Here is a 14501-nt window from a genome sequence, read left to right as displayed (position 1 = left end):
CTTTCATTAGATTATCTATTTGTGTAGAAACTAATATTTTACAGATCACAATGGAAATAGAAAAATATAATTCATATCACTGGTTGGACAAACCACCTTTTCTCATGGACCTTATTTCAGGGAAAGGTATGAAACAACATCTCAAATCACAAATAGTAAATGTGACAAAACTAATTGGACCCAGAAAGTTGTTAAACCGATGGGGACAGGCATGGAAAAAATTACGTGAAAATAGAAAAGAACATTCTCCAATTTGCTCCCACCCCCACCGATTGGAACAGAAAATCTAATTTAACATTTTTAAAATCAACGTTCAGTGCAAAGACAAGGCATGCGCTTGTGGAAAGACTAGTTGAGAGCTGTGTTGCCAATACCAGTTAATGTTAATGTTAAAAAGAAGTGCAGTGTCTTTATAATGCAATTGTAGTCATGGCAGATAGTATTCTAATCTTTGGCGATTTCAATATTCATATGGAAAAGTCCAATGACCCTCTTCAAAAAGCCTTTGAAGCCATAATTGAGTGAATGGGTTTTATCAAAAATGTCTCAGGTCCAACACACTGCCACAATCATACCTTAGATTTAGTCCTGTCACGAGAAATACAGTGGGGAGAACAAGTATTTGATACACTGCCGAGTTGCAGGTTTTCCCATTTACAAAGCACGTAGAAGTCTGTAATTTTCAGACTTCTGTGAGAATTTTCTTCAACTGTGAGTGACTGAATCTAAAACAAAAATCCAGAAAATCACATTGTATGATTTTTAAGTAATTAATTTGCATTTTATTTTATTTATCCTCCATACAGACCTTCTCCAGATCCTTCAGGTTTCGGGTCTGTCGCTGGGCAATACGGACTTTCAGCTCCCTCCAAAGATTTTCTATTGGGTTCAGATCTGGAGACTGGCTAGGCAAACTTCAGACGCGCCTGGACATGCGCTGGCTTGAGCAGGTGGACCTTGCGTGCACTGCAGGATTTTAATCCATGACGGTGTAGTGTGTAATGGTTTTCTTTGAGACTGTGGTCCCAGCTCTCTTCAGGTCATTTACCAGGTCCTGCAATGTTGTTCTGGGCTGATCCCTCACCTTCCTCATGATCAGTGATGCCCCACGATGTGAGATTTTGCATGGAGCCCCAGACCAAGCGATATTGACCATCATCTTGAACTTCTTCCATTTTCTAATAATTGCGCCAACAGTTGTTGCCTTCTCACCAAGCTGCTTGCCCAATGTCCTGTAGCCCATCCCAGCCTTGTGCAGGTCTACAATTTTATCCCTGATGTCCTTACACAGCTCTCTGGTCTTGGCCATTGAGGAAAGGTTGGAGTCTGATTGAGTGTTTGGACAGGTGTCTTTTATACAGGAAACGATTTCAAACAGGTGCAGTTAATACAGGTAATGAGTGGAGAACAGGCTACTTAAAGAAAAACAGGTCTGTGAGAGCTGGAATTTGTACTGGTTGGTAGGTGATCAAATACTTATGTCATGCAATAAAATGCAAATTATTATTAAAAAAATCATACAATGTGTATTTCTGGATTTTTGAGATTAAAGTGTACCTATGATAAAAATGACAGACCTCTACATGCTTTGTAAGTAGGAAAACCTGCAAAATCAGCAGTGTATCAAATACTTGTTCTCCCCACTGTAGATATTGTAGATCAAATAATTTCCCCCAATAATCCTGGAATATCGGATCACTGTCTTATTACATTTACCGTTAAAACAAGAAATCCACTTGCTCCGCAAACAATGAGTTTCAAAAGCCGTAATATAAATTCTCTGGCTACAAATAGATGTCTTGATATTCTTACGAGTTCGCTCATCAACGACAGAGTAAACATATCCGTAAACGATCAAATCCAGGATCAAAACTCAACACTGCGAAATACTTTAGATATGGTTGCACCACTAAAAACAAAAGAAATATACAACAAGAAATGTGCTCCCTGGTACACCGACAATACTAGAGCACTCAAGCAAGCCTCCAGAAAATTTGAGCAAAATTGGCGCTCCACCAAGTTGGAAATACTCAGATTAGCCTGGATAGACAGTACATTACAATACCGAAAAGCACTTACATCTGCTCGATCAGCTTATTTCTCCAACCTGATTGAGGTGATCAAAAACAGTCCAAAATGTATCTTCGATACAGTTGCAAAGTTCACAAAAAAACAACACTCAACAAGTGAAGTGGGTCTTCACTTTAGCTGTAATGAATAAATGAACTACTTTGATGAAAATATCATCAACCTTAGAAAACAAATAACTGACTCGTCCTTAAATAGTTATAGTCCCCAAAATCTCAGTTGTCCTGAGAATGTCTTGAACCCCCCTGACCAGGTGTCAATGGGGAAACTTGAATTTTTTTATCCTGTATCGCTCAACACATTCACTAAATTTGTAATGAGTTCTAAACCGAAAAATTGTCAGCTTGACCTGATTCCAGCAAAATTACTTAAGGAGCTATTTCCTGTGCTAGGTCAGCCAATGATGAACATAATACATTGGTCCCTTTCCTCTGGATGTGTACCAAGCCTCTTCTAAAAAAATCAAATCGGGATCCTGACATATTAAACAATTATAGGCCAATATTGAACCTCCCGTCCCTCTCAAAGATCTTAGAATAATCTGTTTCCCAACAACTGTGAATGCCTTCCTGAAGACAAATAACATTTATGAAATGCTCCAGTCTGGTTTCAGACCCTATCATAGTACTAAGACTGCACTCGTGAAGGTAGCAAATGACCTTCTAATGGCCTCAGACAAAGGTTCCGCCTCTGTCCTGTTGCTTCTTGATCTTAGTGCTATTTTTGACACTATTGATCACTCCCTTCTCTTAGAGAGATTGGAAACCTATATTGGGCTACGTGGACATGTTCTAGCCTGGTTTAAATCATATTTATCTGAAAGATATCAGTTTGTATGTGTGGATGGCATATCCTCTGAAAAAAATCAAAGGTATGTTTTGGTGTTCCTCCAGGCTGGGTTCTGGGCCCATTATTGTTCTCACTATATATGCTGCGTCTGGGTGATGTAATCCGAAATCACAATGACAATTTTCACTGTTATGCTGATGACACAAAATTATATATTTCAATGAAGCATGGAGAAGCCCCAAAATTAGCTACTATGGAAGCATGTGTTTCGAATATTAGGTAGTGGATGACAGAGAACTTCTTGCTTTTAAACTCAAGAAAAACAGAAATGCTTGTTTTAGGACCCAAGAAACAAAGAGCTTTGTTGGCAGATCTCACTGTGAACCTCGATGGCTGTATGGTCATATGTAAAATATGTCTCAAGAGTTGCTTATTTTCATCTTCGAAACATTGCAAAAATCAGAAACTTTTTATCAAAAATGGATACAGAAAAACAAATCCATGCTTTTATTACTTCAATATTAGATTACTGCAATTCTCTTCTTTCCGGTTACCCAGACAAATCAATAAATAAACTTCAATTAAGGCTGCACACGGCTGCTAGAATCGTAACTACAATTTTTTTTTTAAACACATTACTTCTGTACTAGCGTCCTTACACTGGCTGCCTGTTAGGGTTAGGGCTGATTTTAAGGTTTTATAAACCTATAAATCAATACATGGACTTGCTCCTACTTACCTCGCTGAAATGATCAAGCCATACATAACTATGGGTAACCTTAGATGGCAAGATGCAGGCCTTTTAATTGTACCTAGAATTTCTAAACAAACAGCCGGAGGCAGGGCCTTTTCTCATAGAGCTCCACTACTGTGGAATGATTTGGCAATTAAGGTTAGAAATGCAAACTCAGTGCAAACTTTCAAGTGCCTCCCCCAGATAGGGCCAGTGTCACCGGACCCCCCTGTCTCAGCCCAAGGTCGTACGCTGCTATATTATTGTGCTGGGGGAGTAGGGTCAGTTCTCCTTCTCCACTATAAATCCTGGTATATATAAGGAATGCATTTTCTAAGTTTTAACTGCTGATGTAAAAAGGGCTTTATAAATAAATTTGATTGATGATTGATTGATAGTATTAGATATTTAGAGTGTAATTTTATAAGAAAACATATTTGATGCTGCTAATGGAACCGTTTGCCCTCGTGACAAAGATTCCATTCATGTCATTTGAATAACATTAACACAACATTTAAATACAAATGTTGATTCACACTAGCAAAGTAAAGAGTTACTCTGCGCTGTAAAGCAAAACACACGCATGCGAAACTCTTTGGCCAGGCCACTGACTTGGAAGGCCTATAAACTCACTGATAATGTTTACCTGGTAACTAACATGGCGCTCACTGCTGGTGCCAATGTGACATGTTGTTTGTTTTTAGTTTTGTAGTTTATTTTTGTAGCATTCTTTTTTCATTCTGTTTATGGAGCTGAAAGAACAGAATCAGACTTCTTATGTCACCAGAACATTCCACTCCAGTACACAATACACCAGACAATGTCTTTGATGTCAGTATCTGGAGGAAGTCGGAAAAGTGTTCCAAGTTACCCCGGAGAGTGACCACCAACAGTTGCCATTTTGATCTTTATATTCTCTTGATTGCAGCAAGTTTCATTCATCTAAATTAAATGTAGTGTTATCTACTGTGTGTGTGTGTGTGTGGGTTGGTAGTAGTATTTTTAGAATACACATTGGTCAATGTATGTGTATATATTTCCAAACAAGTGTGTATTCCAAATACATTTACAAATGTATATCATGTATTGTATAACATTTTGAAATGGCAAAAATGCATTAAAAAAATTATGTATTTGTGAAGTAATTTCTTTCACTCCTCCCTGGGCTTGATTTCACCATTCTTCATCAATTAAATTAAGTCACGGAGCAACCAAGTATAACCATCCCTAAGGGCTGACGAAAATGTCCATGTCCACAAATTATACAGTGTTATTAGGGTAGGAATTGGAATGGGAATTTGACTATTCCCAAGATAGGTAGCAAGCCCAAATGGCAGTATGCCACTCATACATAGCAGTGGAAAGGCCACATGCTATTTTATTTTATGGAAGATCATTGTCATATTACATTTTGTTTCCTCGACACATATTTGCTCAAGCTTAGTGCAGTTTCTGAAATAATGTAGTGCCTTTTTTAGAAGGTACCACCCTGTGTACGTTCGAACCCCTTGTACCGTTTGTTTCCTTGTAGGCAGATTGCATGTTCAGGATGCTCCAGTGCCACCACTAAGTTAGTTTCATGTAGATGCATTGTGTGGATGTGTGGGACTCAGGGGAGAGCTGATGTGGCGATGGGAGAGCAAAACAGACAGCGTTCCAAATGGCACTTCGTTGCCTACCTAGTGCTCTACTTTTGACCCGGGCTCACAGGGAAGAGAGGGTTTTTTGGGACATTTTCCCAGAAGGTGTCGAGTCAGCCAGTTTGTCCTGTGACTCTAGCTCCTTCATCCTTTGAAGAATGCCAGCCTCCTTTGTGCCCACTTCATTTGGCTTCTTAAGAGGTTTACGGCTTTTTCCAATTTCTCCTTTAATTTCCAGTTGAGTCTGAGTGACTCAGTGCAGGCTTCCAAGAGAATAAGGGGCAATTAAACAAAGTCTGTCAAACAACTTGGCCTCTGACCGAGGCAGGCTGCAGCGGTATCAGAGTCGTAAATAAGCTGCGTCTGAGAGAAGGTAGACATGAAGGGGTGACGTGTGAGAGTGGGGAGGGAGAGGCGGATGTGAGGGGGAAGGGACATCAATGGGTGAGGTGTATGTTGGAGCAGGGCCGTTGTGAAGTCTGTTAACCGTGTCAAACCAGACGGGGGGTCTTGGCTAACCCGGGGGTGAGGTAGGAGGGTGAGGGTTTTGGGAGGGTGAGGTGGAAGTGGGTGAGTTTTGGGAGGGGTGAGGTGTGCAGGAGGATTTAAGTTACTATGCCTCCAGACGACCTCCTATGGTACCAGACAAGCTCTCTGGGGAGCCCCTGGGGTGGGCTTGGTAATAACCTGGCAAAGACCTCTTTCTCCATCAATCTACAGCCAAGTGCTTCAGCCCGGTGCTTCAGCCCAGTGCTTCAGCCCGGTGTTTCAATAGCCCAACATTTCAACCCAGTGATTAAACAGTCCAGCGTTTCATCCCGGTGTTTCAGCCCAGTGTTTCAGCCCAGTGTTTCAGACTGAGATGTTAGAGAGTCAGGCTGGCCTAGGGCCATTTATTAGGGCGTATTGTTCCGATTCTAGATGTATCCACAAACAAACAGGAAAATTGGGTTTTCAACCTTTAACGGGCCACTTACAAGGCATCAAAGCACAGTCATGTAAAGCACAGTGGGCGAACTATCAAATCCAGAGGGCAATCGAACAATCACGCGTTGATTGAGATAAGACAAAAAAAAATCTATTGGGTGATTGAGATAACACTGATATAAGCACTGCTATAAACCAAAACATATGACATTTTTAGAGCTTTATTGTTTGATTGCCTTTTCATTCAGGTCTATAGGGAAACACAACATGCTTTCTCTATCCATCTATCCCGCCTTCTTTTCCATTGCAGCTGTCACGTCTGGAAGAAACCAGGCACCACTCATCACCTAGCCAGTAGCGTCCCTATGGTAAAGCATGGTGGTGGCACCATAATGGTGTGGGGATGTTTTTCAGCGGTAGAGAGTGGGAGACTGGTTAAACCTTTTTAAGACTGCTCAAGACCTCAGACTGGGGTGAAGGTTCACTTTCCAATAGGCAAACAACCCTTAGCGCACAGCCAAGGCAAGTTTGTGAATGACTTTGAGTGGCCGAAAATGTCTGTGCACAACATGCCTGTGCAGCAAGAAACTGCCCAAATAAGTGTACTGAGCTTATTGCATCACACCCAAGAAGAGGTGGTAATTGCTGCCAATGGTTTAACAAAGTGCTGAGTAAACACGTCTGAATCAAAGAGATGGTGTTCGCAATTCACTATTGTGACAAGTGACTTCAATATTGCATAGCACTGATCTCCCACTACACACACTCAATCCAGATCCAAGACCCAACAATATGGTGGTACCCAACATTATTATGTTAAAATAGAGCTACTATAACACCACGGGTAATTGTAAAGACTGATTGTGAATAAAAACTAACAGTAAAGGCAACTGAAAAAATCGTAAAGGCAAATAATGAAGAGTAACAGGAAAGGTCATTAGTAAACGTTCATAATAAAGATTAATATTAAAGACTAAGTACAAAAAACTAATAGTAAAAGCCATTAGTAAAGACTAATTTTAAAGGTTAATATTGGTAGAGGCTAAATGCTGAGGATACAGTTGACTTTGTTAAGTGTTGCCATGTAACCTACAAATAGATTATCTCTTTGTCATGCTCTATCTCTCTCTCTTGGACAGATCTAAGGAATTCTCTGTGTGTGGGAGGTTGTTGAAGTTGATACACGCCTTTGTCGAAAGTCCAAGAGAGAGAGAGAGAGAGAGAGAGAGAGAGAGAGAGAAGGACAACGAGTGAGATGAAATGTTTGCACAATATTTTTAACTATTTACCACCCACAAGGAAATATAATCTAAATCATACAATATAAAACAACTGTATGGTGATGGTAATTAGAGCACAGGTGAGTGACACAACACACTCCTTTTATCTGCACCCTATGACTCTTCAGTATCCACTTCTTTTTCTTTTTCTAAATATAGATTGAGTGAACGAAGAACAGCTGAGCAACCTGGCAAACTTTACTAAACCCCCACGCCACCTTTGGCATCATAACATATCACAATTAAAATGCAGTTATCCTGGCTGCATGATATCTAAGCATTGGCTTAGAGGGTCATTAGGGGCTTTGCAGGGTGAATGCAGTCCGATTGTCAGTTGAGTGGCTGACATCCAGACGCACAGGGGCTGAGTTGTTTTCTGTGTTTGTCCTTACTGTACGGCTGGCTCCTGTGGTGAAGGTCAGAGCTATGTTGAAGTGGTGCTTACCCTCCACACAGCCGAGTAAAACACAGCTCTTCACGGGCTCCTTTTGATTCGCCGCAGCGGCTGAGAGGCCGGCGTTACACGGGTTAACCGCTGTTGCTGCGGACGGATGAGTAAACGCGCGCGCACCTAGGTACAGTACGTTCTGTACCAGGCCAGGTAGCAGTCACACACTGAAACCTGCAGTTGATATGTGCACGCAGACAGACACACGCACGCAAGCACGGGCGCGTGTACAAGCATGGACTAGTGTACATGCACAGACACACAAACACACACATAGTGACAAAGCACATACTGCACAACACCCCACAGAGACGGAATTTTGCACAGGTTTACTTGCGTGCACCTAAATATTCTGCAGTGCTATATAGACATTTTAAGTGCCCTTTTTCAAGACTTCACAGGAACAGGTTAGCTGTTTTTAAAAGACAAAAAGGCCGTAGTATTTCCTGGATTGAGAGGCCACACACGCACACACACACGCACACACACGCACACGCACACACGCATGCGCATGCGCGCACGCTTAATTTTTTTTAACACATTGTTTTCTCTACATAAATATAGTCAAGTATGTCAAAAAGACAATCTTTTCTAAAATACATACACTAATTTGTTGATTGGCTTTTGCACTGCATTGGTTTTGCATCAATCTATTCTATCAGCTTTTGTTTTTAATATAAAACCAGGTATGTAGTTAAAAACATTTGGCGATAACTGGCAATACATGGTCAAAAACATGGAGTTAATGCTTGTTCCACGTCACATTGATCATACTTTTTTAAAGTTAAAAGCTCACATCGATATACTGGATTACTAGTGCTGTCTCTTCCATACAGGCATTCCTAGATGGGGAGTCCTTCTCAGAAAGTTATGACACAGTCACTCTGCAACAGTCACAGATGAACTTCATACCAGGGAAAACAAGTGATATATTGTGAATATTTCTTGGTGCATTTTAGGACGCAAGTGAAACAAACAAATTGTCCATATAATGCATTTGGAATGACAGAAAAATAAAAATAGATAGAGAGAATTATATTTGCTCTGCTCCAGAGTAACAAAGCAACAGTTTACAGAAAGCAAAGTGAGAGACAGAAAAGAGAAAGACAAAGAAACAGAGCGGTACAGTGGTACTCTGGAGAAGAATAGACTGGCACACTAAGCACACAGAGAAGGAGAGAGAGAGAGAGAGAGAGAGGGAGAGAGAGAGGGAGAGAGGGAGAGAGGGAGCAAACCTTGCAGGTTCCTGGTTCCTTACCTGTGATGAGGACCGCCTTGCCCTCGACAGGCAGAACTGGTGCTGGGGCCGTTTTGGCAGAGTACAGGCAGCAGGCGACACAGATGGCTCCCAGCGCCAGAACGGCCGGCACGCTGTGGGACCAGAGCTTCTCCACCACCAGGGTGACCCCCAGCCAGGCTACCACGGTTGGGGCGGCACTGATGTGGGAGGCCAGGAACTTCCGGACGGCCCCACCGACGAACACCGACATCACCCCCATGTAGATCCAATCTAAGTAGTTTTCCATGGCAGGAGAGACAGAAGAGGGAGTCTCAGCTTGTTCTTTAGCCTGTCTCTCTTTCTTTGTGTCTCTCTTTCTCTTCACTGTCTCTCAACTGCTCTGACTCTCTGTCTGTGTGGCTCCTCTTGGTCGGTCTCTGCACCTCTGCTGCGTCCGTCTATGTGTGTGTCAGTCTGTCTCTGTGTCTGTCTGTCTGCCTGCCTGTCTCTGTGTGTGTCTGTCTGCCTGTCTGTCTCTGTGTGTGTCCAACACTGACTGGGGGTGTGAGACCAGAGAGGATCAGACTGGTGCAATGGGAAGCCAGGGCTCACTATTCTCTCTCTCTCTGGTTTATATATAGAGCCAAGCTGCTCTGGAAAGGGGAGGGACTACACTAACACAAATCTAATATGTGCCCAATGGCTAAAGTTTTACTGCAGTTTAAGACAGAACCCCCACCACCCACACACACACCCACACACCCACACACACACACACACACACACCACTACCACCACCTTCCCTTCCAAATCTCAGTCTCACACACACACAAATGCAAATACAGTCATTCTCTTTCACACAGCCTGCACACTCTCTCTCTATCTCTCAGTCACACACATACAGTACACATTTGTTCTCCCCTAATCTCTTTCTTTTATGGTCTTACACACATTATCACACAAACAACTATTTTCAGGAGTTTTCTGTGTACTGTGTCCCCTCATCCCCTCATGTTCCCTCATCCCTTTGTTCCCCAATCCCCTCTTATTTCATCATCACCTCACGTTCCCTCATCCCTTCTGCAGTAAATGTCCCCACCACTCCTCATGTTCCCTCATCCCCTCATGTTCCCTCATCCCTTTGTTTCCCAATCCCCTCTTATTTCCTCATCATCTCAAGCTCCCTCATCCCCTATGCAGTCGTTGTCCCCTCATGTTTCCTCATCCCCTATGCAGTGAATGTCCCCTCATCCCCGCCATGTTCTCTCATCCCCTTATGTTTTTTCATCCTCTTATGTTCCCTCATCCCCTTACATTTCTTCATCCTCTCTTGTTTCCTCATCCCCTTATGTTCCCTTGTCCCCTATGCAGTCCATGTCCCCTCATCCCATCACGTTCCCTTATCCTCTATGCAGCCACTCTCCCCACATCTCCTCATTTCCCTCATCCCTTCATGTTTCCTCATCTCCTTATGTTTTATCATCACTGCATGTTCCCTCATCCCCTCTGCAGCCTGTGTCCCCTCATCCCCGTTCCCTCATCCCCTCTGCAGCCAGTGTCCCCTAACCCCCCATGTTCCTTCATCCCCTCTGCATTCAACGTTCCCTCATCCTCTCATGTTCCCTCATCCCCTCTGCAGCCAGTGTCCCCTCATCCCACCATGTTCCCTCATCCCCTCTGCAGACACTGTTCCCTCATCCCCTCATGTTACCCCTGTGGAGTCTGTCCCCTCATCCCTTCTGCCGTCAGTGTGTTCCGTAGCCTCTCATTGTCAAGGAATGGGAGGAGGGGATGTTCCAGCCAAATCCAAAAAGAGTACAACAACATTTGCATCACTCAACAAGCAGTTTCCAGTTTCAGTTCCAAACAGGTCAACCAGCCAGGTCAGCTTCTCCATGAAAGAAAAAGCCATTGTTGACTGAAAATCACTTGACAGGTGTGGATTGGGTGAGACAGGGTGAGATTCTGGGACACTGGGGGAGGCAATGGAAACAGGACATAGCTATGTCCTATATTCCCCAGAATACCTTTCCTCTCATCCCCTCCTCCCCACCTATTGAGGGAAATGGGTTATACCTCTCTGTTTCACCAATCCCTCCCTCACTAATTGTTCTCAAAAACAAAGAGCTGTCTGAGTGGTCTATTAATTAACCCATTCGTGATCGCAGACCCTGACCTACCTGTCTTTACTGTATGTTTTACTGCTTTTAAGTCCAGTTTGAAAGGGTTGCAATGAGCAATGTGGTGTTTTCTTAGACACGACTGTGATCTTCAAGGCCAAGGGCATGAGAGCAATAGCCTGGAGGCCAAGAGCATCGTACAAGTACCAGAAAGTTGAAGTTTTTGTAAATTTATTTTTTATTATTTATTCACAGTCTACTATCTATTTATTTTTATTTATTTTGTATAAATTGTTTGCACTAACGGGCCAGAACAAATTCCTTGAAAGCACTTTCTGATTCTGATGTAATCAGTTGATGTGCCCTTGTGCAGGGCACAGTATATTCCCACTGCAGTGATCAGTGTGCGTGTGCATGCGTGTGTGTGTGTGTGTGGGTGGGGTGGTGTTAACTGTAGCAGAAGGGTCAGGCGACATTTCAGAAGTTGTCCAAGACTCATCCTCCAGGTCACAGGTGCTGCTTTGGAAAGTCTCATTTCTCTCAATATTACTCTCAGTCGCTCCAGAAGAGGACAGGTCAGAGTGACTGAGGTCACAGCATCACAGGATGGCCGTGTCTCTACAGCCAGGTGTTCGAGTCCTGCTCGCAGCATACCAAGAGTGCCCCGAGGTCCAGCATAGGGGCTGTGCAACTTGTCTCAGCACCGCCCAGGGACGGACGGCTGGAATTCGGCTGGGGCCATCTCGTCCCACTACGCTCTGGTCCCTTAGCCATTTAAAAATCCTTAGCCATTTAAACAAACCGACCCAAAAGCACTAAGGCATCCAAACAAAGTACCAACTGGATGCCATTCCCAACAACGGGCGCTAAGCATAAAGAAGCAGACCTACCAAGCTCAGTGTTCATTAAGGGGGGTCAGTGGTGTTAACCAACCCTGTGCCCTGATTTTATTATCCAAAAATAGTAGAGTGTGTGGAACATACAATGTGTAATTATGAACTAGTCATGTATTAAACCTGCATTGTATTTCAATCTAACTGCAAACTTTAAGCTGTAACATGACATGTGGTCAAGATTGTTCGGCCAGTAATGTAAAGGTTGCTGGTTCTAATCCTGGAAGCGACAAGGTGAAAAACCATGAGCCCTTGAGCCCGGTTCTCTCCTGCTGTAGGTCACTGCTGTAAATAGGAATGTGTTTTTAGCATGCCTTCCTGTTCTTTTTAATGAAGCACACAACCTACTGCTACAGGTCTGAACTTGAAGTGAAATAGAGAGAAAGACCCCATTCCATCATCAGGTGGGTTACTTCACACTTACTGTATTCCACTATCTCTGTCCCTTTGTCTCTTAGGGATCTTCTCTCACCTGTTAATGCATCTTTTGTCTCCTCTTCCTTCTACCTGTCCTCCTACCCCCCCACACATCTCTCCTCACCCTCTTCCTATTCAAATCTACAGGAATTTAAATGTATGTAAAAAATAGCCCTTCTGACGGCCATGATGGAGTGTTATCATTTAAACAAAATGAAGACCCTTCATGTTTGTCTGAAAATTGCGAGTGAAAAAATTACGAGTGAAACTGCAGCGCTTTTTATTTTCAAAGCCTTTCAATTCAGCTTATATCATTCAGATTTTTGTGACATGTGGAAACAGACAACTATAAAGAGAACGATAAGTTTAAAAGCATTTTAAACCATTAATGTTAGTTGGGTGGTTATCGCCATTGACTATCACCAGTTTTAACACATATATTTAATTTGTCATATGTCATGGTGCGGTGAGCAGCAGCGCCACCGTGCCATATTTCCACAAGTTCCCATATTCTCACGAACACATCCCGGACTGTCACGTTTCCCATCTTCCACACCAGGTCCCAATCTAGCTCGTTTGTATGTGTATATATGTTTCCCCTCTGCTCCCCACATTGTGGATCATTGTTGCTGTCGCTGTCATTGTTGCTGTGTGTGCATTTAATCGGTGAGTGTTATTGAATGTACTGTTTGAATGTTAATTGTTAAGACGCATGTTGCGCACTTTTATTTCATTCAGTCATTAGTATTGTTTTTCCGTTCGTGTTTGGTTTGTTTGTTGTTTTAATAAATCCCACGAACGAGAGTACTGCCTGCGCCTGGTTCCCTCCAACACTACACCTTGACAAGTTGTTACAGAATGAACCACCAAAAAAGGAACCGCAGACGCACGAGGAAGACCCGCCATGGCCACAGGGACAACTCCCTGTGGTTGTGGGAGAAGCCAGAGACGCCGGAGGAGGAAGCTCGGCGTCTCTGCGCTTATTCCGGCTACGCCCCTCCGGTACACCCGTTGAGAGGGGAGTATGCCTGGAGAGGCGATTGGGGGGCTGACTCCCTCTCCCCGGACGACGAGGATGTGTATGGGAGAGTGGAGGAAGACCCCCCGGAGGCGCAAACCCGGAGGTCGCCCCAAGACTTTTTTGGGGGGGTGCTATGGGGCGTGGACCAGTGGGGTGATGTCAAGCCCCTCAGCCGGCAGGAGGAGGGGGTCGTCAAGGAGCTCCTACAGGAGATGCAGAGGACGGAGAGGACGGGCCGTAGGAGAGGAGGCCAGAGGAGGAAGCAGCAGCCCGTGCCTCCTACCAGCCACGGGTTGGATGGTACGAGTGGTCCCCTGTCCAGTCGGCGTGCCCCACTCCCTACTCCGCAGCCTACTACCACCCCGCGGCCTACCCCGCGGCCTACCCCGCGGCCTACCCCGCGGCGCCCTGCTTCCCCTGCTGCCCGGGAGCCGCAGCAAGCGCTGCCAGCGCCCCCCCGCTGCCTGGGAGCCGCAGCCAGCGCCGCCAGCACCTCCCGCTGCCTGGGAGCCGCAGCCAGCGCCGCCAGCACCCCCTGCTGCTTGGGAGCCGCAGCCAGCGCCCCCCGCTGCTTGGGAGCCGCAGCCAGCGTCCGCCGCTGCCTGGGAGCCGCAGCCAGCGCCGCCAGCGCCCCCCGCTGCCTGGGAGCCGCAGCCAGCGCCGCCAGCACCCCCTGCTGCTTGGGAGCCGCAGCCAGCGCCCCCCGTTGCTTGGGAGCCGCAGCCAGCGTCCCCCGCTGCCTGGGAGCCGCAGCCAGCGCTCCCCGCTGCCTGGGAGCCGCAGCCAGCGCCCCCTGCTGCTTGGGAGCCGCAGCCAGCGCCCCCCGCTGCTTGGGAGCCGCAGCCAGCGTCCCCCGCTGCCTGGGAGCCGCAGCCAGATCCGCCAGCGCCCCCTGCTGCCTGGGAGCCGCAGCCAGCGCCCCCCGC

At 45.0% G+C, this 14501-nt stretch overlaps 1 protein-coding gene across 3 annotated transcripts in view; it reads right to left on the bottom strand.

The window, feature by feature from the left end:
- The window catches only part of hsd11b2 (hydroxysteroid (11-beta) dehydrogenase 2), a 32148-nt gene extending 22418 nt beyond the window's left edge, over positions 1-9730 (bottom strand). For all 3 annotated transcript variants that reach the window (XR_004576828.1, XR_003782927.2, XM_029125401.2), the window contains exon 1: positions 9164-9730. Coding sequence is in view for 1 of the 3 variants with exons in the window: in XM_029125401.2 (XP_028981234.2) it covers positions 9164-9431 (268 nt within the window). In the remaining 2 variants the exon portion in view is untranslated. The remainder of the gene's footprint in view (positions 1-9163) is intronic.
- Positions 9731-14501: the final 4771 nt, after the last annotated feature.

The sequence above is a fragment of the Esox lucius genome, chromosome 2 (genome assembly GCF_011004845.1).
Source record: "Esox lucius isolate fEsoLuc1 chromosome 2, fEsoLuc1.pri, whole genome shotgun sequence".
Lineage (NCBI taxonomy): Eukaryota > Metazoa > Chordata > Actinopteri > Esociformes > Esocidae > Esox > Esox lucius.
Note: the sequence above shows the minus strand (reverse complement) of the source record. Positions and strands in the feature narration are given on the sequence as shown.